Source organism: Pseudonaja textilis, chromosome 1 (assembly GCF_049901715.1).
Source record: "Pseudonaja textilis isolate UNSWEBS1 chromosome 1, rPseTex1.2, whole genome shotgun sequence".
Classification (NCBI taxonomy): domain Eukaryota; kingdom Metazoa; phylum Chordata; class Lepidosauria; order Squamata; family Elapidae; genus Pseudonaja; species Pseudonaja textilis.
The window spans coordinates 10,848,286-10,874,988 of record NC_141990.1 but is presented as its reverse complement, the minus strand read 5'-3'; the positions used below and the strand labels follow the sequence as shown (position 1 = coordinate 10,874,988).

The window sequence follows — 26,703 nt, the reverse complement described above, 5'->3', positions numbered from 1 at the left end:
GTGGGGTTAAAAAGAGCGGGGCCTGCCTGGAGATGGAAGGGGCAGACGGAGGAGTTAAGTTGGGAGGAGGAATCGGTGCTGTTTCCCGGAAACCCCCAGAGTGGCTTGACTGTGTGGGGGGTGGGATATCCGACACCCTCTCGATTTTCCACCCACTCTCTAGTCGCGGAGGTGGGTTGGAGGAAGGTTATGGGTCAATTTAAGGAAGAATTGCAGCATGCCAGTGGGGTAATTAATACCCATGATCGGGGTCATTGAGACCACATCTGAAATATTTGCGGGGCTTTACACCACAGGGACGAACGAGCAGCTTATTGCTTTCCCAATTCAGCCTATTTGTTTCAACTCCTACCCTCAGAACGACGCTATAGGGCAATGCACATCAGAACAATTCGACACAGGGACAGTTTTTCCCCGAACACCATCACTCTGCTAAACAAATAATGCCCTCAACACTGTCCAACTATTTACAAAGTCTGCACTACTATTACTGTTAATCTTCTCATCACTCCTTATCACCCCTCCCCTCCCACTTGTGACTGTATGACTATAATTTTGGTGCTTCTATCATAATGATTTATATTGATTGTTTCCTAGTATGATTTGATTGTTTATTGTACCCTATGACTATTATTAAGTGTTGGACCATATGATTCTTGACTCTTGAGGAATGTATCTTGCTTGTATGTACACTGAAAACATTTGCACCAAGACAAATTCCTTGTGTGTCCAGTCACACTTGTCCAATAAAGAATTCTCTCTTCTCTTCTCTTCTCTTCTCTGAGGGGGATCTCACAAGGCAGAACTTTCCAGTATGATAAAAAAGAGGCAAATTACAATCTCCATAATCCTTAGCCATTTCTCCTGAATAGTAAGGTTTCCTCTCGAGAGGAGGTGGGGAGGTGCGGTGGGGTTGGGCTAGAAGACCTCCAAAGCCCCTTCCCAATTCTCTTCTTCTGTATTCTGCGTACGGGCCAAATCATCTGGTGATACCTCAGCGACGTCAGTCAGGTATGACCAAATTAAAAGGGGAAAAAAAACCAACCTTGCAATCCCCACCCCTCTCACTACACTCTAATGAAGCAAAGCAAGGAAATCTTTCAGCTTGAAGCAGCTTGCAAGGAGCAATCACCGGGATTGGGGGTGGGGGCAGTCACAGAGGTCACAGAGAATGGGGGAGAGCAAGTAAGTCCTCCCGCCTCCTTACCTACTGTTAAGCACATGCTGTTTCTGCAAGCCCACCCCTCCCCGATAATCTTTGGCTAATTTTCATTTTCTAATTTTTACGCTGGAGGGGCTGGGCAGGGAGCCTCTTTCCTCCCTCTCCAGCTCCCTGTGCTTGGGACAAGGCTGATATTTTCTCAAGCGCTTGATAATGAAACCACTCCACCTTTGCCCCCCTCCCTCCTTCCCTGATTTCACTCCTGCACCTGTTGCTTTGCTAAAAAAAAAAAAAAAGCTGGGAATCCCCCCACTCTCCTCCCAGAAATGCCCACTGACAGATCTTCCCAGAAATGATCCAGCTTCATGGAAGGGAGAATAAGAATTGGGCCCATCATCAAACCAGGGTGTTCATTTTTCTTCGGTCACTGTCATTGGGTGTATTTCGTTAGCGTTGGCATGTTCATAAATGGGACTCGTTGCTCAGGATTTTTTTTTTTTTTCAGAAGTTTTTAACCCACTTTTATTACCTTTGTAAATAATTCAAGGTGGCCAACGTGATCTAATAGTCTTTCTCATCTGATTTTGTTTGAAAAAAGCTGCCACGTTGTAAACCTTCACTAGCTACAACATGCCAACTCAGAGCCTGGTCTAACAAAGTTAGAACATCAAACACCAGACAGAATAATAGATTGGAAGAGATCTTGGAGATCTTCTAATCCAGAGGTCCCCAACCCAACCCACTGAAACCACCCCTACTTCCATGGTATGCCAGAAACTGGGCCACGCAAACAAGCAAAGAAGCCCCATTGGTGGGATCCAGGCAGCATGTGAAACCATGCTCCCTTCAGGTTGCAGAAAAACCTCTCTCCATGGACTCCTTGGTGCCCAAAAGGTTGGGGGCCGCTATCCTAGTCTGCCCGCTGCCCATGGCAGGAGATTCTATGCCATTCCAGACTTTCTTGGGACTTGGAGAACTGAACGTTTTCCAGTTCATTTAAGCATCCCTTTATGAAAATAATTGGCTTCTGGCGCCATAGTTAATCACAGTTCTTATCTAATCTGATCTGATCTGATAAGATTAAATGAAATGGCTTTTCCTTGCGCTCCTGATAGCCAGATTTTGAGACATACAAAAACTCTGTGTGTAAGAACACAACAATATAGAATCATAGAATAACAGTGGTGGACCACATAATTTTGGTTTGTTAATTGTATTCTGATGGGAGACAAACTAAAACTAGACTAGAACTCACACTTTCTTTCTTTCTTTCTTTCTTTTTTTCTTTCTTTCTTTCTGTCTGTCTGTCTGTCTGTCTGTCTTTCATTTATCCATTGAATAAGGTGTTTATTTCTTTTTATATATAATTTTATTCATAAACATTTTTGAATACAGTGTTTTGTCAGAGTAAACCATTTACAAGAAATAAAAACCATAGCTAATACTATAATAGATGTTAACCCATTATTTGATAATAATATACTAACACATAAATTACTAGCACTAATAATACTATGATAACTCCCATATAGTAAAAGTATCACCAAAAATTTGAACTAGATTTCTTATGTTTAACTCATTCATATTTTTAGTATAGTAGTTATAAACCATCTCTGTTTTTAATACATTCAGCGTTTTCTTCCTCTAACTTCTACCTCTTGTGCCTTAACCAATAGACAAAGTCGCTCACAGAAAAAGGTAGGGTGAGCCGATAAACCGCAGGATTAATAACCGCCTCGATAGGGAAGGGACCAATAAAGCGATGATCCAACTTCCTAATCGGATGATCGACTCAAAGATGTTTCGTTGACAACCACACCTTGTCACCCACAGCCAATGGAGGTGTTGCTCGATGCGAACGATCTGCGAAACGTTTATAATCTGCTTTCGCTCATTCCAATTGTCTGGAAATTAACTGATGTACAGCATATAACTCCGACAAAAAGTCTTGTGCTTCTGGAACTGGAGAATCTGCGATCGACAGGGGGAAAAACCTTGGATGATAACCCACATTGGCGTAAAAAGGCATCATGTGGGTGGAGGTGTGTTGAGAATTATTAAAGGCAAACTCTGCCAATGGAAGATAAGTCACCCAGTCATTTTGTCATTGATTTACAAAACATCTGAGGTATTGGCCGAGGATGCCAATTACTTTCTCAGTCCCACCATCGGTTTTCGGATAGTGCGCCAACTCTAAGCATACCTGTACTCATAGAGCATTCATTAGACTTTTCCAGAATTTAGCGGTGAACTGAACACCGCGATCTGAAACAACTCTGTCCGGTAAGCCATGTAAACGGAATACGTGTTGTATAAAAAGCCCGGCAGTAACACGAGCTGAGGGTAATCTTCTACATGGGATGAAATGGGTCACTTTAGTGAGCATATCAACCACCACGAGTACCGTCGTATAACCCAACGACGAGGGCAAGTGTGTTAAAAAGTCCATGGAGATTTCTCCTCATGGTCTGCCCGGAGTTGGCAGTGGTTGGAGTCCAGGAGGTGCACCCGACGCTGCTTTCGCTTGTTGACATTGTACACAAGAAGCAACATAGGCAAACACATCATGTCGAACTCGAGGCCACCAAAAAGTCCGGGTGACCAAGTGCAGAGTTTTGTAGAAACCAAAATGACCAGCAGCGGGATTGTCATGACATTGCATCATGATGAGGGCTCTAAGCATCCTGGTGGGTACATACAATACACCCCGATGTCTTAACAAGTCCTCCTCCAAAGTCCATGGGGAATCAGGTCCAACTTCCCCCCTTTTCTGCTGCGTCCATGCATCTAATCGCTGCACCTCCCGTATTCGAGCCCGCAAATCTACTGGATCTTGAAGCACAGCCAAGGATTCCGATGGCAACACTGTTCGTGGAGGAAGAGGATCCTCGGGGCCGAGATATTCGGGTTTCCTAGACAACGCGTCTGCTCTCCGATTCTGTCCGCTTGGAACATAAGTAACAGAAAAATTGAACCTTGCGAAAAACAATGACCACTGGATCTGGCATTGGTTTAACTTCCTGGCGGTAGACAAATGTTCCAAGTTTCGGTGTTCCGTCCGAACCTCCACCTTATGCCGAGCTCCCTCTAAGTGATGTCGCCAGGTCTCAAATGCAGCTTTAATGGCCAACAACTCCTTTTCCCAAATAGTATAATTATGCTCAGAAGCTGTGAGCTTCCTAGAATATTATGCGCAAGGGAAAAGAGGTGCGCCATCCGTTGGAGCTTGCAACAATACCGCCCCAATAGCCACATTAGAGGCATCTGTCTCGACCACAAATGGACGATTCGGATCAGGATGCCTCAATATTGGCTCGGCCACAAACGCTTTCTTTAAAGTTTCAAAAGCCTGTTGTTGTAGAGGCCCCCACCGGAACGGGACCTTCTTATGAAGGAGCTGAGTGATAGGATCCATTAACTTAGCAAAACCTGGAATGAAGGTCCTATAGTAATTGGCGAACCCCAGAATACGCTGCATGTCCTTTACTCGACGAGGGGCTTCCCAACTACACAAGGCCTCAACTATTTTAGGGTCCATAGCGATGCCCTCAGGAGAGATGATATGCCCTAAAAACTCTATTGAAGACTGAAAAAAGAAACACTTCTCCAGTTTTGCATAGAGCTTATGCTCCCGAAGACGCTGCAGCACTTGACGGACCTGATGAAGGTGGTGATCCCTGGACCAGGAGTAGATCAAAATGTTGTCCAGATACACCACGACAAACCTATCCAGCATATCCCAAAAAATGTCATTCATCAAATGCTGGAATACCGCAGGAGCGTTGGTCAGACCAAATGGCATGACGGTGTACTCAAAATGACCATAACAAGTGCCAAACGCCGTCTTCCACTCGTCCCCCTTGCACATCCAAACCAGGTTGTAGGCCCCATGCAGATCGAGTTTAGTGAAGATAGTAGCCTCCCGCAACCGCTCCATTAATTCTGGAATGAGCGGCAAAGGATAACTATTTTTCACTGTGAAAGAGTTTAACCGGCGATAATCACAACATAAGCATAATTCTTCCTACTTCTTTTTAACAAAAAGAACAGGAGACTAAAGAGGAGACGACGATGGTCGAATAAACCCCCGAGCCAAGTTTTTATCTAGAAACTCTCGAAGCGCAGCCAACTTGGGCTCTGACATGGAGTATAACCGACCCTTGGGCAGTGGAGCATTCGGTATCAAGTCCACAGGACAATCATAAGCACGATGCGGTGGTAATTGATCTGCCTCCTTCTTGCTGAAAACGTCGGAGAAGTCCGACAACTCCGAAGGTAGAGAAACAGCAGGAGTGGCGATATCTTGACCGGCGCTGATATGTCTCAGATGGTCTACACATTGAAGACTTGGAAAAGAAATGGCATTCTGCGCCCAAGCCACCAACGGATCGTGCAAACACAGCCAGGACACGCCGAGAACCAAAGGGAGATGAAGGTTCGAGGTGATGTAAAAACTTATCGCCTCCTCATGATCCCCAATGATCATACACACTGGCTGGGTGGCGAAACGAATGGGCCCAGACTTGAGCTCACGCCCATCCATGGTTTCCACCTTAATGGGTGGATCCACAGCAACCAATGGGATCTCATAGTGCATAGCAAAAGCTCGGTCCATAAAGCTGGTTGTAGCCCCTGAGTCCACCAACGCAACAGCAGGAATTCCCTCCTTCTGGGACTGTAAAAAGATTTGAGTGTCCAGAAGTAAATGCCGAGGAGGGCCAGGATTTGCTTCAGCAATTTGAGGTGGGGATGTGAAACGTGCCTGACCTAGGGTTTCCTTGAGGTCAGGTCTACCCTGTTTTCCCGACGAACCAGGAGTGGTTTCAGGTACGGGTCTGTGGGTCCCTCTCCGTTTGCAGGAATTAACAAAATGTCCCAAACCCCCGCAATAAAGGCACAAGCCTTCCTGAAACCTTCTCGAACGTTCTCGCGCCGTTAAGCGAAGGCGGAGCGCTCCCAACGCCATCGGCTCCTCCGTCTTAACCATAGTTTGTGAACGAAAAAGAGAAGGTGGTTCCACAATGGGCCGTCTGCTTCCGCACTGTTGTAAACGGGCTTCAATACGTAAGCACTGTATCACTAATGCATCCAGGGTTGAAGCCCGCTCTGCATGTACTAACTCATCCTTAATGGTATCAACCAAGCCCTCTTGAAATGCATCCATGTGGGTTGGTTCATTCCAGTTAGAGTCCATACAGAGTAAATGAAATTCTGCAATGTATTCCTGCAGGGAACGTTTCTCCTGATTAATGTCCCATAGCCGTCTAGCCACAGTTTGACTTTTAATTGGGTTTTCAAACATAACCCTCATTTGTTGCAGAAAACCCTGAAAATTATCCAGTAAAGGGCTATCTTGAGTTAACAAGGGAGTAGCCCATTTGGCAGCCTGCCCAGACAAAAGGCTAATAATAAATCCTACCTTAGCCCGGTCATTTGGAAAGTCTTCAGGCCTCAAGGACATAAATAATTGACACTGCCCCAGAAATTCTGGAAACATGTCCATTTGTCCTGAAAATTTCTCTGGCATGGATACTGGGCTTTTCCTCAAGGGAGGGGGCTGAAGGAGCAGCAGGAATTTGCAAGCTTGAAATATGATTCACCAACTGGGTTACCTGGTTTTGGAGGGTCTGGTTACTTTGTAACAGCTGGTTTATTTGTTGCTGTTGCTGCTCCACCAAATGCTGCAGTTGAGTTGAATCCATCTCAGTTTGAAGATGGTTTGTTTGGGCTTGGAAGCAAAAATGTTATGTCTCACCTATATTCATAGATGAGAAGACAAGGTTTCAGAATTCAAAATATTCAAGCAGAAACAAAACCGGATTCAAAAGGGTTAAATTAGCACAGTTTTCCAGTCCTTGGCAGACTTCCCGGAACCTGTCAGGCTAATCAGAATTGTCCATAACTCACAAGGCCACTTCAAATGTATTCTTCCGACTCATCAAACACTTTGCTTCCAAGCAAAGCTTGAGAGTCAGCACGCCTCTTTAAATAACCTGGATAGGCATGTCAGTCTCTCCAATCAATATTTGGCCTGACGCCTCCCTTCAGATTGACGTTTCCTGGTTCTCCTAGTTCTGGCGTCAACCCACATCTGTCAGTTTCCTCGCTGGAAACTTCTGTCTCATTTTGTTGATCATTTGCTGGCATGAACGAAGTCGAAGGTTCTGGGGAGGATTGTCTCTGCGACAATCTCTCATCCTCCTGGCTCACGTCTGTGTCCTCTGATAATTTAGACTCCACATTCACAGCAGGCTCCAACCTTGCATCGTCAGAGTCATCAGAGTCAAAACTCCCAGCAGGATCGATCCTTCCAGTCACAACACTTAACTATACTATAAGTTTATTATTCTTTTATTTTAAGATGTAATATGTAGAATGTACTACGCAGAATCAGGATGGAAATTATGTATTATTTTAAGTTTTACTTTAGGGGAAAGATAGAAAGGCGTCACACTTTAAAAGTGATTACAGGGGAAATTCTTTGCTAAAGAGAAGAGATAAATAGATGATTGGAAAAGAACGGACAAAAGATACAAGCATAATGATTTTGAAATAAGATGAAATAAAATATAATTAAGAGAGTGAAAAGAAGGGAGAAGTTATATAGAAAATATAAAATGGTTAATAAGATATGAATGGTATATAAGGTGAGCATGAATTTGATTTAGGTCTGTAAAAAAAGATGTAACCCGGGGCTAAGCCACTTTTCAAAAGAAGTTTTATGTTTTTTGTTTTGTGTTTTGGTTAGCTATGTTTGATTGTGAATTAATAAAACCTTGGAGGAATAAAAACTAAAGGGAGAGAAATTTCGAAAAGACATGTATAAAGGAGGTTTTATCTTTTTATGTCTTGTTTTATGTTTTGCATTTTGTGTGTTTATGACTGATTGAGAATTAATAAAACCTTGATAGAAAGAAATATAATTGAATAAAAGTGAAGGGAGAAACAATGAGAAATTTGGAAAAGATATGTATGTGTTTAAATGGAAATGTGATAATGTGGAACTATGTCTTAAAAAATAATGCTTTATTTGCCTTGCTAAAATTTATAAGTAATTTTTAGAAAGGAGGTTTTATACTTTTATGTTCTATGTTTTGTTTGTCTTCAAAAAATCAATAAAACTTGTTCTTAAAAAAAAAAGATAGTTTTTCATATTTGTTCTGTGGCAATCTCCTGTCTGTCCCTTTTGTAATTTATATTTTGTGTCTTTTGTCTGTTTTGCTTATTTGGTATGTCCTGTGTTTGTAAGGGTTTTCTAAATTATCTTTTGTTTCCTTTTCCTATTTGTCTAGTTTTCTTCATTACTTAGGCTTTTGTCTATAGGGATTCTTTAATACTTTTTATTTGATTCCTTTTCCTATGAAAGTTTGTTTTCTGGCTGACCTGATGTTCCCCTTGGGCTTTTCCTGTTTTTTGTGACACTACTGCCCTCGTGAAATTCCCTTTCCACATAAATATTGGGGAAATCTTTTCACTTGCAAACAATTGTTTAAGAAGATTTAGTGGATTGAACTACTTGAGAAAATGTCACTTGGTCTAAAATGAAGTAGAAAAATATTACATTACCAGGAAATATTACATTACCAGTCTTTTCCATCCATAACAAAATGAATACCACTAGCATATATGAAAAATTTAAATGTAATGGCCAGATATAATAACGTAGAAGCTATTGTATGTAGGGCAATGTAAAGAAACATTAATCCTAAAATTTCTAAAAACAATTACATATGATTTATCCTAACTCCACACACTGATTTCAGAGAGATTTGGGCCATGCAGCCCAATAAAACCTAGAACTACGCCACCTTCGGTCCAATCTAAATATAGTATATAAAATCATACATTGCAATGTCCTACCTGTCAATGAATACTTCAGCTTCAAGCATAACAACACAAGAGCAAACAATAGATACAAACTCAAGGTTAATCGCACCAAACTTGATTGCAGGAAATACGACTTCAGCAACAGAGTGGTCAATGTCTGGAATACTCTACCTGACTCTGTGGTTTCTTCGCCAAACTCCAAAAACTTTAAACTTAGATTGTCTACTATTGACCTCACCCCTTTCCTAAGAGGTCTGTAGGGGGCATGCATAAGCGTACCAACGTGCCTACTGTCCCTGTCCTATTGTTTCTTTTATTTTTTATTATTTTTATATGTATCCATGTATTCATAACTATGTTTTTACTTATACCTATTATCTTGTAAGCAATTGACAAAAATAAATAATATAAATAATATAAATAAATAAATAAATAAATATCTATATATATCTTATAAACTGCATTTTTCAGCCAAATGAGCATTATAAAAACAACCATGAATGCAAAGGTATCAAGAACACAAATCTAAAAACAAATTTCAGAGAGAGAGAGAGAGAGAGAGAGAGAGAGAGAGAGAGAGAGGTGTAGTGTTTTGAGTGCTATACTGCAGGCTACTTCTGCTGACTAGGTAAGACGACTGAAAATATTGTTTACAGCCTGGCACAAAGGTGTAAAACATTTTCAGACACAGAAGATGAGATAGAATTGCAAATTAAAAATGGACTAGATTTGGGACTAGGATTTCATTCACATAAAACTGCAGTGAAAATAGTAGATTTCATTGCAAAAGAAATAAAAAACAACTGTTTACTAAAATTATTGACAATAATCTGAAAATATGTTTGATTATTGATGATGCCTCAACCTTACAAACCAGTTGTGATACTTTTCTTAAAAGTTGAGGATTCAGTTACCTCACCAACAATTTTTGTTAAGCTAGTTGAATTGGAAAAAGAAGTTGCAGAGACAATATGTTCTTCAGTTATTGAAAATTTAAATAATGTTGGGTTGAACTAAGAACTACCTAAAAAAAAAATTGATAGGATTTTGCTCTGATGGTGCCAGCGTTATGCTTGGGAGAAAATCTGGAGTGAGCACTAGAACAGCAAGAGTTTCCAAACATAATGTGGCACTGCTTAAACCATCGCCTCCAACTTGTTTTAGATGATTTGATAAAAGAAATAAAGCAAATAAATCATTTAAAAATATTTATTGATAAAATATAAGGGAACTAAATCGCAGGGCTATTTTAGAAGGCATTATATAAGGGAGTCTTTATGGTTGGAGAAAATTAAGAGAAAATGTTATTTGAAAATCCCAGTCTGGTTATCAACTATTGAAGCCTTTTCTTATCCTATAATATATAAGAAGGAACAAACAGTTAGATGTGGGGAAATATTGGATGAAAAGAGTGAACTTAAAACAATGCAAAAACTAGAAGAACAAGGCATAAAGATGAATTGGTTTTCATATGTGCAAATACATTCAAGGTATCTTATAGATTCTAAAGCGGAGGGATTTTATGATAAATTGACTGATTTAGACAGGATTTTGACAGGTACTGATGAAAAAGTGATTAAAAAATTATACAGTTATTTGTTGGAAATTTTATTAGAGGAGGAACAAGTTAAAGAAATGATGATTGGGGGAAGAATTTTGGATATGGGATTGATTTGGAGAAATGGGAAAAATTGTGGTCTCAAAATTATAAAATGACAATGTCAACAGCTTATAAAGAAAACTTGTATAAGATGTTTTACAGGTGGCATTTCCCCCGACAAGAATTGCAAGAATGTTTAAGAACAAATCTGAAAAGTGCTGGAAATGTCATCAGATACCTGGCTCATACTACCATATGTGGTGGACTTGTGAGGACGCTAGAAAATATTGGACTAAGATTCGCATATGGTTGGAAAAAATGACAAAGACACATATAGACTTGAAACCAGAGATTTTTTATTGGGAATCTTACCTGATATATATAATAAAAATTTGAAGTATTTGATTGTAAATATATTAACAGCGGCTAGGATTGTATTTGCTAAAAACTGGTAGAGTGAGAAAACTCCATCAGAGGAAGAAATTATTAAGAAAATATTGGATTGTGCTGAAATGAGTAAATTGACATTTGAAATTAGAGAACAAGAAGATAAACAATTTTATGAAGTTTGGGATCTTTTTTATCAATGATTAGATAATAAAACATAATAATAGAATATTCAGATTTAGCATAAAAAAAAATTTTTCTCCTTTTTTTTTCGATATTATCTTTATAAAACATTATCAAGATAGATTTGGTATGATCTTATGATTTATTGCAAAATAAACTAAGTAAACTATAGTTATCTCGTTAAAATATGAATTAACAAAATTATAGATAAATGATTTTTTTAGTGATGATATTAGGTTATACAATTATTGATTGATAATATGAGCTATTATGTAATATAATTATATTAGTGACTAGGAAATGGATGCACAAAAAAACGTGGTAAACCAACCGATGTACTGTTTGTAAATTTATGAAGGATGAAGTTTTTATATTTTATGTGGTATGTCTATGTTGTTAAAATAAAATAAAAATTTTAAAAAATTTATTGATAAAATATATATACTATTTTTCATCAATCCAATAAGAGCCAATTTAAACTGACCAAAATGGAATTGAAATTATAGATTGGTAGAGTTTTGGGACCAAGATGAGCTGCCTATAAGTTAAGATCAATGCTAGCTGTGTGGCATGCTTATCCACTGCTACACCACTATTTTAATTCAAATCAAAGGTCTTGTCAAAGGCCTGTCTTGAAAATATATATTTTATGACTGATTTGGCATTGATGATTGATATTCTAAACAAAATTTCTCTTCTTTCAATTGGACCTGCAAACAAGAAATGTAGACATCATAAAGGCTGAAAAACTTGTGATAAGATCAATTAAAGCATTTGAAATGCTTAGAAAAGGGTGTATACAAAAAAAAGTTGACGAATTTATTACTTCAGAAACCTTCAAAAATATAAAATTTGTAGAAAATCATCGATTGTTGGGCTTCCCTGGGAAAGACTTTTAGAAAGCATCGTAATAAATTTGAATGAAAGACTAATGGATTGTGAACATTTAAAAAGGTAGCCAATTTCAAGACATGAATAAATTACAATTTCTCATTTTTTTCCAGATTACTGGAATATTGAAGTAGTAGTTCCATGGAAAGCAGCTGAAGAACAATTGCTTGTATTTAGTGATATTTTAATTACCAAATTAATATTAACGATTATCGAGATTTTGTGTATTTTTTTTTTAATTTCCAGAAATATCCAATTCCTGACAGTATTCAAAAAGCTAAAAACATTGTCAGAACAATTGCTGTAAGTTCAGGGATTTTTCACAAATGAACGTCATATGTTCAGACAAGTCACCTGTTTCCAATATAACAAACCTAATGACTATTAGTCTAACTGGCCTACTGTCAGATTTGGAAGCCATATTGAGATTCGATTTTTCCCACGCTGCCACAAGCCTGAAAAAGTGGCGGGGGTGGTGGGGAGAGATTCAATTGAATATCTCTAAATAGACAAAGTAAAATTCTTTTGTTAGTGCAAGATTTGGGATTCCACAGATGTGCCAGTTTCTATCGAAATAAAGGTATCTTTGAGATACGTCTGTCTCAGAGTTATTGGTTGGAATGGAAGTTTGCTGGAACGCTGACACCTACTTTTAAGCATAATCCCTTGCGGGGTGGAGTCTTGGCCAACTGAATGGAGCTGAGTGTTTACTAGCCGGATTCCTTTCCTGTCGCCAATGAGGAGATTGTTTCGGCAGATATATTCTCATTGTGCCCAGAGAGAAATATCTGCCTCTACTTAGGATTGAACTCACAGCCTCCTGATTGTAGAGCTCCACTTCTAGGCCACTGTACCATTCTATTAAATACTCTGACATCACCCAAATAAACTGGGCACCATCTGTCAGAAATGTTACTGGCACTTGTCCAATTGAACTTCTTTTCCCACTTACTTAGCCCAAAATAGCAAAAAGGGAGGATATAATCCTGAAATTTCCATGGTGTCTAATTCAGAATCAGAATGTCAGGTTACCACATGTGACTCAGTAAACAAAACTAGATATGAGCAAAAATAGTTTATTAAAGCAATTAGATTGGAAGGGGAAAAAAACTGAACTTCTATGGTTCTTAATCTCTTAAAAAAGCATTTATTCAAACTTCAGGTAGTAAAGCTCAACATTTCACATCAATTGCATCTCCATCCAAAAATGGGCCTTTACTGGCGACTTTTAAGCCTGGATGTTGGCCAATGTTATGTCACCGTCCACTTCGAGAAGATTTATCTGAAGCAGGTTATGTATGCGGTGGTTGTATTCAAACTGATGGAGTCCATTCACAGCTACCTTGAAGCAGTGTGCTTCACATTGAATCCAGATCTATAAAAAGAAAATGCACATTTGAGATCACTTTAATGAGACCTGATAATATAACTCAGATCTTTAAATTTTTATTTTGTCTATTAACATCACAAATTACCCATTTCCCAAACAACAAAACATTAAAGGTGTTTCCCAGAAGCAACACCTGCAAATTCTGATGATGTCCTCAAAGTCACTAAATGATGAGTATCCAGAATAACTAAAAAGTAACTTTGATACAGATTTTAACTCAGTACTGAGATTTTAACCTAATACATGGATTTGGTACTGCACCCAAATTTGGATTTATCTTAGAACCATATTTCAGTTTTACAAATTTAAATCAGAATAAATGCTTAATAATTATGAAATGTATACATTGTATTATACTATATTATTTATACATTATATTATTAGTAACATAGTAGAGTAGAACATCTGGTCATGACTATAATAAGTCCCATAACTTTGGCGATGTCTTCATCTTCTAATGTTTCATCTTCAGGAATGTCTGAGTCAGGGGTTATGTCAGATCACCACCCGAGTATGTGTTCGTGACCAGATTAAAACATTTTGTGAATTCTTTGGTCGGAACCCGATCTGATCATGGTCAAAAGCGTTCGTGACCAGAGGTTCTACTGTATAATGTATTATTTTATTTGGTGATTTATATTGTGCTAATCATGGTTCTGATATTTATTACTAGTTCAGGTTTAACAGTGATTTTAGTTGGTGACTGAATTGTGAAACCGTGATTTGCTTTATGGCCACTGTAAAAATAGTTGTAAAATCAGGTCTGGTAACAGGATGAGTTGACTTACAACTGCACCAATTTATGACCAAAATTTCTGATTCTAAGCCGTGCAGCTTTTAAAGGAGTAAAGCAAATGAAGGATCCTGACGTTCCTGCATTAGGCTAGCCTGATAAATGCAAATTTAAGTCAGTTTACACAATTATCTGGCCCAGGTGGAGCAACCAGACTGCTTTGACTTACGGTAAAGGGTTGGCCGCGCATCAGAGGCATCCCACAGGGCAGGTGTCGTTCCTCTGAGCCCCAGCACATGTTGAGGTTAGAGTTTCGAACAATTGTGTTCTCATCAAACCGTGGGTTGAGATGGAAAGCAGTATTGTTCCCTGCTTTCAGATTGATGTGGAACCTACATAAAAAGACCGAAATGTTGTGTTCCAGAATAAACAGGAGACACGCACCCCTCCGCATCCAGAAAGGATACAATGAACATTCCAACTTCTGAAGATATTATATTGCTGATTCAAAAGCCATTATTCTTCTCAAAGGAAATTCCCGTGTGAACCCGCAGTGAGCAAGAATCTTTTTTGCCAAATAGATTCTCTTTTTTTAGGACTTCATCAAGAGAGCCCCACTTCTGGAAAAAAGGGGTCACCCGATAGATGATTAGATAGATGATACAGTAGATAGGATAGATAGGATGGATAAATAGGATAGATAGATAGATAGATAGATAGATAGATAGATAGATAGATAATAGAGATGATAGATGTGAGAGATGATAGATGATTGATATAGAGATGATAGATGATTGATATAGGGAGATGACAGATTAGAGATAGATACAGTACATAGATTGATGATCTAGAGATAACCACATCATACTATCATGCATGGAGTGTGACTAGTAATGATTCTTTATTTTTATTTGCTCTTTAAGAAAATAAACGTACAACGAAGTTCCTTTTATCACATTCAGTACTTTTAGAATGGGTGTGTGAATGCATGTTGTATATTCATTTAGAGTCCAATTAATTAGAGGTAGGTTGAGGTCACCAAGAAAGATAATAGGGTGTGAGCAGGAGGCTGCCCACGTTAGTAGTGCAGTTAGCTTGTTTGCCCGAGTGTGTGTCCTTTCCACTCATTTTATTTCATAGGGCAAGGTAACAGATCTAAACAATGAGGATAAGTGACACAGGTGTGTTAATTCTGTCACCCAACTGGCTGGGCTTCTGGTTGTCCAACTTTGTTCCTGAAAGGATTATTTAAGAAGTATTGCCAGCTCACTCTCAGCATGCTGATGTTCATTTGCAGTATCCCTTTTAGCATCTGTTGATGGAACCTCGCTTCATTATTTTTTCTTTTAAACATGTTGATTTACTTTTTATGGCTAAAGATAAAATACAAAACACAGAAAAGGGTGGAGCCTCTCTTTACATTCTGATAAATCTTATAAGCCGCCTAAAGCTATAGTGGTGAGATGGGTGGGCATATACATTTAATAATAAATATAATAAATGCAATAATAAATTACAGCCATGCAGCATTTTGGATTGAAAGAGAAAAGGTACTTCACAGGTTCCTATGATGACCCAGAGTGTAACACAAACGTAACAAAATCCAAAACGTAAATAAATGTCCTTTAATGCCTCCAACTTGGCCCCACTGTTCAATAATTCTCTGTTGGAGATAAAACTTATTCAAAAATAGTTTTCAAAAGAAAGCAATGCAGTCCGAATTTAAGAGCTGAAATAAAAAACCAAACAAACTACAATGATGAAATTTCCACCACGGACCAGGATAAGTAATTACCAAATTCAAGGAGATAACAAGGCACGGTCTGTTGGAAGGATGTCAACCAAGATAACTTCAGCCCAAAATAAAACACGCTTTGCTTCTGGCAACACTGTGTTTTAACCGTCTCTCTTATATACTATTCTCTCCAGCTGCAACTAATGAGGGGGATCATGGCCGCTTCCTCTCTCATAAGCCAAGTTGTTGCCTTCTCCGTTCCTCCCTGCGTGTCCTAGGATGAAGAGGGGATGGGCTTGGTTCTTCCTTTGACTGCCCAGACAGCCTCTGCCCTTCCCCAGTTTCCCCTACAACCTCCGGAGCCATATCTCCACTCCCTGTCGGCTGTTCCTCCTCTCCCTTAGAGTCTGACTCTAACAAGGACATGACAGTTCCCTCTGTAACTTCTGGAAAATGCAGCATCTTTTCTAGAAGTCAGCTTGATCCAAGGGAAAACAAATGCAGGTTATTTTAGGAATTACTGACAAGTGCAACAGGAGCGCCCTCGTGTGCTACAAAACACCATTTTCCCCTTTGAATTCAAAATGCTGCACAAATATATTATCCTCAGTCACTGCACCTACATCACAATCTATTTGCTAGTCTTGAAGATTCCTCAAGAGTTTTTGTTATGTGGATGTATCTTATAGACATTTCAGGCAGTCCTCAACTTATGACCACAATTGAGTCCAACATTTTTGTTGTTAAGTGAGAAATTTGTTAAGCGAGCTTTGCCCCTTATTATGACCTTTCTTGCCACAATTGTTAAGGGAATCACTGCAGTGGTTAAGTTAGTAACACGTTTAGTGAATCTGGCTTCCTCACTGACTGCCTGTTGGAAGGTCGCAAAAGTGAATTACATTGCAACCGTCATAAATATGAACCAGTTGCCAAGCGCCTGAATTCTGATCACATGACCACGGGGATGCTGCAATGGTTGTAAGTCACTTTTTTCAGTACCATTATAACTTTGAATGGTCAATAAATGAACTGTTGTAAGTCGAGGACTACCTGGACAAATATTCTGATAGATGATACCACTTGCATTACACAGTCATTTCAAAAGTGCTTTTTCAAAAGGCGACTTGTCCATTTTTAACTGTGCAGCTCCAAACCACTCATTTGAAAGGAATTCAGAAGAAATGAATCCGGAATAAAATTGTGCGGAAGGAAGTTTTTACCAACAATATTTCTTAGTCCTTACCTCTGAGCAGAAGGTGACACAGAGCCTGAAATTATAATTGATTTGGATGGAAAAAGGCCCCCATAGATGGTAGCTCGGTAAGGGAGAGGCTGTGGAGAGAACACACACACAAACAATATTAGATTTAATCTGCCTTTTTCCCTCCCCCATTTTGCACCTTCAAGTAATCAATCAGAGATAGCAATAGCACTTAGACTTATATAGCGCTTCACCATGCTTTGCAGCCCTCTCTAAGTGGATTACACAGCCTATTGCCCCCAACAATCTGGGTCCTCATTTTACCGACCTCGGAAGGATGGATGGCTGAGTCAGCCTTGAGCCTGGTGAGAATCAAACTGCCAAAGTGCAGGCAGCCAGTAGTCAGCAGAAGTAGCCTGCAGTACTGCATTCCAACCACTGCGCCACCACGGCTCATCAACAAAGGCTGATGGTATACAGGGGTTGAGGGCAGTGAGTCTGAAAAAATCAAAATGTCTGACGCCACCACATAATCAAATCCCAGCTCTTTTTAACGTGCATGCTCATTCACATAAAAAGAGTACAGAGCTTTTATTGCCATGTTGACTTTTATAACCTCTTCCTGGGGACATTTTTGATTATCCACCTAAGCGTAGCCTTTTCCCCTGAGAAAGCACCAATGGTTCTTCCTGCTCATACTTGCAAGTGTCCACTGATGGCTTTAGCCTTTGACATCTTTTAGTTTTTTTCCAGAGCACCAAGGCCATACCTTGATTCATTGCTGACTTCTTGGTTTTTTTTTTTTTTTTTCAGAAGGTTTTCTAGTGCAAGGCATTCATATTTCCCAAGGAGCCTAGTTAAATCTGGTGCATTGTGGGAAATTCCAATGATGCTCAAGCCCAACCCCCAGCGCGGATTCTTTCCTATTGCAGCTCTTAATAGAAAAGATACATCAGATTACCAAGGTTGGGTTCATTCTGGTTCATTTTATTAGATATTTTAGATTTATGCCCTCCTTCTGGAGTCTCAAGGGACGTATATAACACTCCCCCTCCGTGATCTCTGTGTAACAATGACACAATGAGGCTGGTTGAGCTGTGAGAGAACAGCACGCCCAAAGCCCTCCATGGCAGATGAGGGGCTTGAAGCTGAGTTCAACACCTAATTGCCCCCCACATTCGCTCTCGCACATGCTTAATCTTAAGACATGTTAACACCTCCCAGTTGCTGAGTTCCCATACCAGGCACAGCCTACACTAATCAACAACATTATGGCTGAAGGTGATTGTCAGAACTGCCATCGTTTGTCTGAATTTCACCTTTGCTCTCAGTCTGCCATGAACTGAGGGAGGGGAGAGCCAAAGGAGGGAAGGTTGAATGCTTGGGGGGGAAAGTGAAACTAATGAAGCCAACTACTCATCCTACCATCCAGAGACATCAGCTCAAGGTCAAAATTCTGGGAATGGAATGCAATGACTCACCAACCTGCCCACCGTTGAAGCGACTGTTCCCAAAACTATTTATTCAAATATATTTGGGCAATAAGGGACCAAGGGAGGAGAGGAGTTGGATAGGGAAAGTTAACCAGGGAATGTTGGTGTGCAAACTTTAGTTCTGGTGTTTGCTATTATCCACTTGGCTTTTAGTAAAAATATACCTTTCACAACAAATGGAGTCGAGGGTCTTTCTTGACTAAAGGACCAAGTCAGAGCAGGTCTGACAGCGATGGCCTGATTCACATAATGTGCAAACATGGGGACTGGGTTCTCACGCTGAGCCAAAATTCCTACCCATGCTCCATTTTAGAGGATTCCTAACTGAGTAGTATCAGGTCCCTAAATGTGTGGGATTTTGACTCTCATGTTAGCCTAGAGTTGAAATCCTTCATAAGTGATGGGTCAGAAAAAAATGACTTAAGTGCAAATATTACTAATATGATAAAGACTTACATAACTTTGTGGTGGAAAGCATTGTCCAATGGGACAGGCACTTGGCTACGAAGCAAAAAGAATAGCAGTCAGGATTTTACATGAAAAGGTTTTAGATTATTTTAAAAAAATCCAAATATATACATAAGACAAACATTTATAAAAAAAACTTGGGAATCCTACAATTCCTTAAAGCAGGACTGACAGTAATTCCTACTCAGTAAGACACATTTTTAATCCTGGTTTCTCCTCTTCCTTCAAGAGTTAACTGCTTTTTTATGCCAGCTACAAAATGTCTGCCATTTTAGTTACCCATAATGCCCTGGCAACCATACCTAGGAAATTTCATTAGCAGCTCACAATGGGTACTCCTGTTTCCCTAAAGACCCAGAGTATGGCAACATCACAGCCAGGATCCAAGGACCAGGTACAGCATGAGTAAGTTTCCCAACCAAGAGCTCTTGACAGCTGTTGTCCCCGTGTCTCTCAACCTTGGCAGCTTTTAAGATGTGTGCATTTTAATTCCCCAAATTATCCAGCAAGGATGAAGCAGAGTCCACACATCTTAAAGTTACCAAGGTTGAGAAACAGCAGACAGTGGATGCTGATGCTACTCTTGGTCTCAAATTCTTGGCAAGCATTTCCCAGCAACCCATTCTGCTTTGTTTTTACATATTTAATTTATGTCACTGATCATTTTAGTCAAATAGCTTTTGCAGGTATCGCCCCAGTTGAAAAACCTGGCATACCTGTTTTAGCAGAGGCAAACTGGGAGAAATTTGTAGGCATCTGGTACAATCCACAAAGACACCATGTGCATCATGATGTCATTGTATAACTTCCCTTTTGTGTCAACTGTGCAGTGACACCCTGGGCTGCCATTCATCTTGGTGGCAACTCTCAGCTCTCAAATGTCATCTATCTCTGCCAATGTTTATGAATGAAATCTTCCCATTCCCATCTCTCCGTTTCCCAAAAGATTGCTCAGAGTAGCAGAGTCCTAAATAGTAAGGATTGTTCTGCTTTCAGCAGAGTTTGTGTATCTGTATGCTGTTATTGCTCTCTAAACATGTATTGAGCGCCATCTAGTGGCCAAAGATACAACCTATTGCTGTTTAGAAAGTTGGTTTTTAGTATTGTTTTGATCCTACAGAAAAATTCTCATCCTCCTATCCTTCCTCATTCTGGGGAAAAAAAACAACCTAGATACATCCTGAGAAGCCAGTCTCCATTTTTTAACAGTCCGAGGAAGCAAAATCACCTGGAAGTATCCAGTCTAATCTGTGGCGCATGTTCATCGAAAGACAAAAATCTACATCCCATATACATAGCATTGCTGGTGAAATTTGAACTCTATCTGTATTTGTTAATTGTTATGCTCATCAGCAGCTCAACACTGTTTATTTTGTATTCGGGTTCTTATTGTATGTATTTCTATTTTTCTCCCAGTTCCACCATCCTGTTCCTTTAATAAATTCTTTTGAAATTTTGGAAGTATGGCTCGAGACTCATGATTTAATTGGGGTAACTGCCAGAATCCTGACAGCGTCAAGATCAGGGGTGGTATTCCACCAGTTCAGCCTGGTTCTGCCGAGCCAGTAGCGCTGATGAGCAGCAGTGGCTGAACCGGTTCTCCTTTATTCCCTGCTTTTGAAGCGCAGCTGCTTTGCGTGGTGTAGATTGCCACGCATCAGCTGCTGAAGTGACAGGGAGTGTGCAGGCTTGCAGGAGGTGAGTCAGAAAGCCTCTGCGCCTGTGCAAAGTGCGTGTTTGCCGCATGCATGCACACAAAGGATGTGCATGCACACAAAGCGCGCCCACTAAGCCACACCCACCAAACCAGTTTTTTTAAAACACACCATTGGTCAAAATCTACATAAATGGTCTGGTTTACTGAAGGATAGGTGAGTTTATCTGCATGACAACCTACACACAAGGTACAGGCTGTCCTCAACTTACGACCACAAATTGAGCCCAAAATGTATGTTGCTCAGTGAGAAATTTGTTAAGTGAGTTTTGCCCCATTTTACAACCTTTTTTGTCCCAGTTGTTAAGTGAATCACTGCAGTTGATAAGTTAGTAATGCGGTTGTTAAGTGAATCTGGCTTCCCCATTGACTTTGCTAGTCAGAAGGTTGAAAAAGGGGATCGCATGACTCTGGGACACAGCAACGGTCATAAATGTGAGTCAGTTGTCAAGCATCCAAATGCAAATCACGTGACCATGGGGATGCTGCAACGGTCATAAGTGTGAAAAACGGTCATAAATCACTTTTTTCACTGCCATTGTAACTTTGAACGGTCGCTAAATGAACTGTTGTAAGTCGAGGACTACCTGTAAAGCATAGTGAGGACAGAACAAGGACCATACCACTTTGCTCTGCAGGAAAGGGGTGCAGTTATTGATATGTATATAGTACATAAAAACAATATCTACAGTTTGTCTTATAATATGATTTAACCTGCAGGATGAGTGATTGGATCTATATAAAGATAGATCCCGACTTATCATCATAACTGAATCTGCATACAGCAAATGCAGCAAGCATTTTTTTGCTACAAACTGGAAACTAACTCTCATTTCCTACAACATAAATCATGGTTATACGATCAAGGATACAAATGGCCATAAATGTTGGCCTGTTGCTAGGTACGCAAAATGTGGTTATGTGACTGTTACTGTGGGAGGGATGTTGGAAATTAGAATCCAGGTCAGAACGAGTTTTTCCAGATCTGAATGGTTGCTAGGTTGAGGACTACCTACAACTATCTCAGTTCAGTCCAAATACGTTTAAGCTAACCAGATTATTTCTATTTTTTTTATTTCTTTGCTTGTTAGATTTACTGTATGTACCATCTTTCATTTAGGACAATCCCTTTCCCCAAAGTCTCTACTGCAACTTGAAATTTGGCACATGTGTTCCTCTTGGCTACTTGGTGTTCACTAAGAAAGGATTTTTCAAAATGACCATCAGCGTATTAGTATTTCATATATTATTATTATTAACACGCTCTGATGCTAAGGAGTTCTACTCCCCCTCCCTACCTGAAAGATAATATGTTCCAAATGCAAAACACAAGCAGAGGAGTTTCAGTTTCAGAGCACCAAACAGCTTTAGTACAGAACAGTTGAGCTAAGCCACGCCCAGGCTCCTTGCTGTCTCCTTCTTGCTCACACAGCAAATACTGTTTCACTTTCCAAACAGCCCTTAACTGTCACACACACACTGACAGGGCACTAGCCAGATGAATAGCGATGAATGCTGGTAGGCAGAGGCGAATTCCACCCACCCACCCCCCTTATTTTCCTCTCCAAAAACTAAGCCCAACCACATAGTTTCATAGTGAAGCACGGATATAGAGCTTAGATAGATAGCTGATAGATAGCAGATAGATAGATAGATAGATAGATAGATAGATAGATAGATAGATAGATAGATAGATGATAGATAGATAAAAGGACTGTATGTCATACCTGTGAGAATGTTGGGAAAACTGGATTGGAACAAACTGGATAAGCCTGGAAGAAAAAAAACAGAAATCAAAGGAAATTGCATGAGCTATCATAATGAAGAGCTACCTCTAAATCAGGGTTTCACAACCTCAGCAACTTTAAGATGTATGGACTTCAACTCCCAGAATTCCTCTGGCAGTGAAAAACACTTCTTGGAGTCTCCCACCTTGGCAACTTTTCAGACTTGTGGACTTTAATTCCCAGAGTTCCTCAGCCAGCAAAGCAGTTGTGTCTCTGTTGAAGTGCATCATGTCTGTGACCTGGACAGGGCTTCCAAAATTTTAGCAACGGGTTCTCTGTCTGGTTGCTGGGTGGGCGTGGCCATGGTGGGCGTGGCCTAGTTGGTCTCTGCACCATGGCGGGGGCAGGGGCGTTTTTGCCCTCCCCGGGCTCCAGAGGTCAACTCATAAAATATTTCTATGGTCTTTTTAGAGCTGCCAACAGAAAGGGAGGGGGGAGCAGTGCAGCAGCTTGCATTCCATAAATGTATTCAAAGATAGTAACTAGGTGACCGAAGTTTCTGCCGCACAACTGGAAAGCATGATTGAGACTCTTAGCTATGGATGTGTCCCTTTGGAGAATATGAATTATGATACACCCAGGGAGTGCAGGGAAAACAGGGTCAAGGGTGACAATGAATGAAGTGTCTCAGAGTCGGCTACACCCAGGCAGTGCTGGCATGTTTACTCCTAATAAATCTTCTTTAAGTTTTGCAAGTTCGGCTCGAGACTCATGATTTAAATGGGGGTAACTGCCAGAGCCCTGACACAGGAGGTTCTCTGGAAGCCTCCAGGAGGCCCGTTTTTCACCCTTCCTGAGCATCTGTGTGCGCCCTGCATTTACCTGCATCTAAAACAGGCCACGTGGAGACTCCTGGAAGGAGAGGGGAGGGGTGGGTGGGGCCAGCCAGGAGTGGGATTTGGAGGTTCTCCAAACTGCACAGAATCTTAGCTAAGGGCTCTCTCAGACCCCTGTGAACTCCCAGCAGCTCACCCCTGTCTCGACACACATGAGGGATTGTTAGCATTAGGCCACCACCTGGACTTTATTTTTATCTCCCCTTCCTCAAATCACTCAGAAAACTGTTAGAAAATCTTTGCAATGATTCAAAGACCAGAAGGAAAGAGGGAAGGCATATATTTATCCTGTCTAAACACTCCACACATTTAACCCCAGGAAAAATAAGGGTACCCTCTTGTTTATCAAAAGAAGGCAGGAAAGGTGTTTTATAAATAAAATGAATCAATGGAATACCTACAACTGGACCTTGGAAGCTGATCGAGATCACATCTAGTTCTCCTGAAATTCCGATGGTATCTACCCGGGAAAGAGGGATCCTGTGCTTGAATTCCAAATACAGCTTTCCATCTACCAGAACCTGGCACACAAAGAAGGGAGCAACTTGTCATATCGAGTCACCACAAGAACAACAGAGAAGGAAATGTCTGTGGAGATACTTGATCATCCAGCAATAGGGCTCCAACTTATATACTGCCCCATGGTGCTTTACAGACTAGCTGGGCGATGTACGATGTCAGCATATCGCCCCCCAACAATCTGGGTCCTCACTTAACTGACCTAAGAACAATGGGAGGCTGAATCAACCTTTGAGCCAGTCAGGATCAAACTCCAGACTGTGGGCAGAGTTAGCTTGTAATACTTCATTCTAATCACTGCGCCACCCGGGCTCCAGATCACGGTTGTCCCAAAGGTGTTTTTTTCAAAAGGTAACTGGATTTCTTTGTTTTTTCATTGAAAATGTTTTGCTTCTCATCCAAGAAGCTTCTTCAGTTCTGGATGAGAAGCAAAATGTTTTCTTTCTTTTTTTTGTAATTTTTTTTTTTTAAGACAAACATATACAGACAAAAACATACAACCATCTTTCAATTATATATATACAGTGTGTCAGTTGGTTACAAATCTTTTGTGTTATCCTTTCATAGTCCTTACTCACAAGTTGTAAAGGTTCTCAAATTGTCAATCTAACAAATGCTTATATATCTATCAATTATTAATCATTCATTTAACTAAACTATTATTCCATCATTTCATATGAGATATTCTAGATTTTATTATAATTTTATATTATACATTTATCCAAAGGTTATATATTTTGTATTATATTCTATATATATATATTAATCTTCTGTTACAAAACTTCCTAGTCTATTTCATTACCATGTCTTTTAATCTAGCCATTGATAAAATAAGTCCCATATCATATAAAATTGTTTATTTTTTTTGTTCTCTAATTTCCAATGTCAATTTACTCATTTCAGCACAGTCCATAATTTTCTTAATAACTTCCTCCTGCATAGGTATTTTTTCATTTTTTCCAATTCTTAGAAAATAAAATTCTAGCCGCTGTTAAAACATTTACAATCAAATATTTCAATTATTTATTGTATAATTCCCAATAAAAATATCTCTGGTTTAAAGTATATGTGTTGTTTTATCATTTTTTCCAATCATGTGTGGAAAACATGTTTAGTCCAATATCTTTTTGTGTCCAAACATGTCTACCACATATGGTAATAAGAACCATGTATCTGATGACATTTCCAACATTTATCTGATGTTTTCTTAAACATTCTCACAATTCTCGTCGGGGGTAGATGCCATCTGTAAAACATCTTATACACATTTTCTTTATAAGCAACTGACCTTGTCATTTTATAATTTTGAGACCACAATTTTTGCCATTTCTCTAAATCAGTTCCATATCCAAAATTTTCCCCCAAGCAATAATTGTTTCTTGAACTTGTTCTTCCTCTAATTTAAATTCTAATAAATGTCCATAGTTTTTTAATTACCTTTTCATCAGTATCCATCAAAATTTTATCTAAATCAGTCAACTTATCATAGAAACCTTTTGTTTTAAGATCTTTATCAAATCTAGATTGTATTTGTACATATGAAAACCAACTCATTTTTATACCTTGTTCTTCCAACGCTTGCATAGATTTAAGTTCACCCTTTATCTCACCATATCTAACTGTTTGTTCCTTTTTATATGTTATTGGATAAGAAAAAGCTTCAATAGTAGATATCCATAATGGAATTTTTAAATAATATTGCTTTTTTATCTTCTCCCAGTTTAAAAACAATGCCTCTCGAATATGTCTTCTAAAATACCGCTGTGTTTTAGTTCCCTTATACCAGAGGAAAGCATGCCATCCCAACAGCAAGTCATGTCCTTCTAAAGTCTATAATCTACTGTTCCTTAATGTTATCCATTCCTTTACCCACATCAAGTTTGTCACCTGATAATATAATTTCCAATTGGGCAAAGCAAACCCTCCTCTTATTCTTGCATCTTGTAACAGTTTAAGTTTTATTCTCGCTTTCTTTTCCTGCCAAATGTATTTTAACAATATTTTGTTTAAATCTTCAAAGAACTCTTTTCCTAGTCTAATTGGAATTGTCTGGAATAAATATAAGATTCTAGGCAATACATTCATCTTAACTGTAGATATTCTCCCAATCAATGATAATTGTAAATTTTCCATTTTGTCAAGTTTGTCGCAATCTGTTGTTTGAGTTTAGGATAGTTATCCTCTTTCAGTGTACTACATCTTGCTGTTATATATATCCCTAAATACTTAACCTTATTCGTGACCTGGATTTCCAAGACTTCCTCCAACTCTTTCTTTCATCTTGCTAATATGTTCTTTGTTAATATCTTTGTTTTATCTTTATTTATTTTCAAACCTGCTACTTTTCCATACTCTTCTATCTTTTCTATTAATTTAGGTGCTGTTTCCAGTGGATCCTGTAATATAAATACCAGGTCATCTGCAAAAGCTTGCAATTTATATTCTTCCTTTTTAATTTTCATTCCTTTTATTTATTTTTCTTCTCTAATGTTCCTATTCAGCACTTCTAAATGTTAACACAAACAACAGAGGTGACAGTGGACAACCTTGTCTAGTCCCTTTTCTTATATCTACAGAATCTGTTAACTCTCCATTTATGGAACCTTTGCAGTTTGCTTATAATATATTGTTTCTATGGCTTGAATAAATTTTTTACCAAAGCCCATTTGTTCCAGTTGCAATAACATAAATTGCCAACTCACATTGTCAAAGGCTTTTTGTGCATCTAAAAACATCAAAGCCATTTGCTTTTCAGGATGTGCCTCATAATATTCCAA

The 26,703-nt window shown here is 39.3% G+C and overlaps 1 protein-coding gene across 3 annotated transcripts in view; it reads right to left on the bottom strand.

Moving 5' to 3' along the window:
* Window positions 1–13,110: 13,110 nt before the first annotated feature.
* LOC113442554 (galectin-5-like) overlaps window positions 13,111–26,703 on the bottom strand; it is a 32,601-nt gene continuing 19,008 nt past the window's right edge. For all 3 annotated transcript variants that reach the window (XM_026710216.2, XM_087925867.1, XM_026710217.2), the window contains 6 exons: window positions 23,809–23,928; window positions 22,512–22,556; window positions 19,059–19,103; window positions 17,152–17,240; window positions 14,403–14,565; window positions 13,111–13,425 (listed from right to left, as the gene is read on the bottom strand). In XM_026710216.2, the coding sequence (XP_026566001.1) occupies window positions 13,279–13,425; window positions 14,403–14,565; window positions 17,152–17,240; window positions 19,059–19,103; window positions 22,512–22,556; window positions 23,809–23,928 (609 nt within the window). In that variant the 3' untranslated portion in view covers window positions 13,111–13,278. The remainder of the gene's footprint in view (window positions 13,426–14,402; window positions 14,566–17,151; window positions 17,241–19,058; window positions 19,104–22,511; window positions 22,557–23,808; window positions 23,929–26,703) is intronic.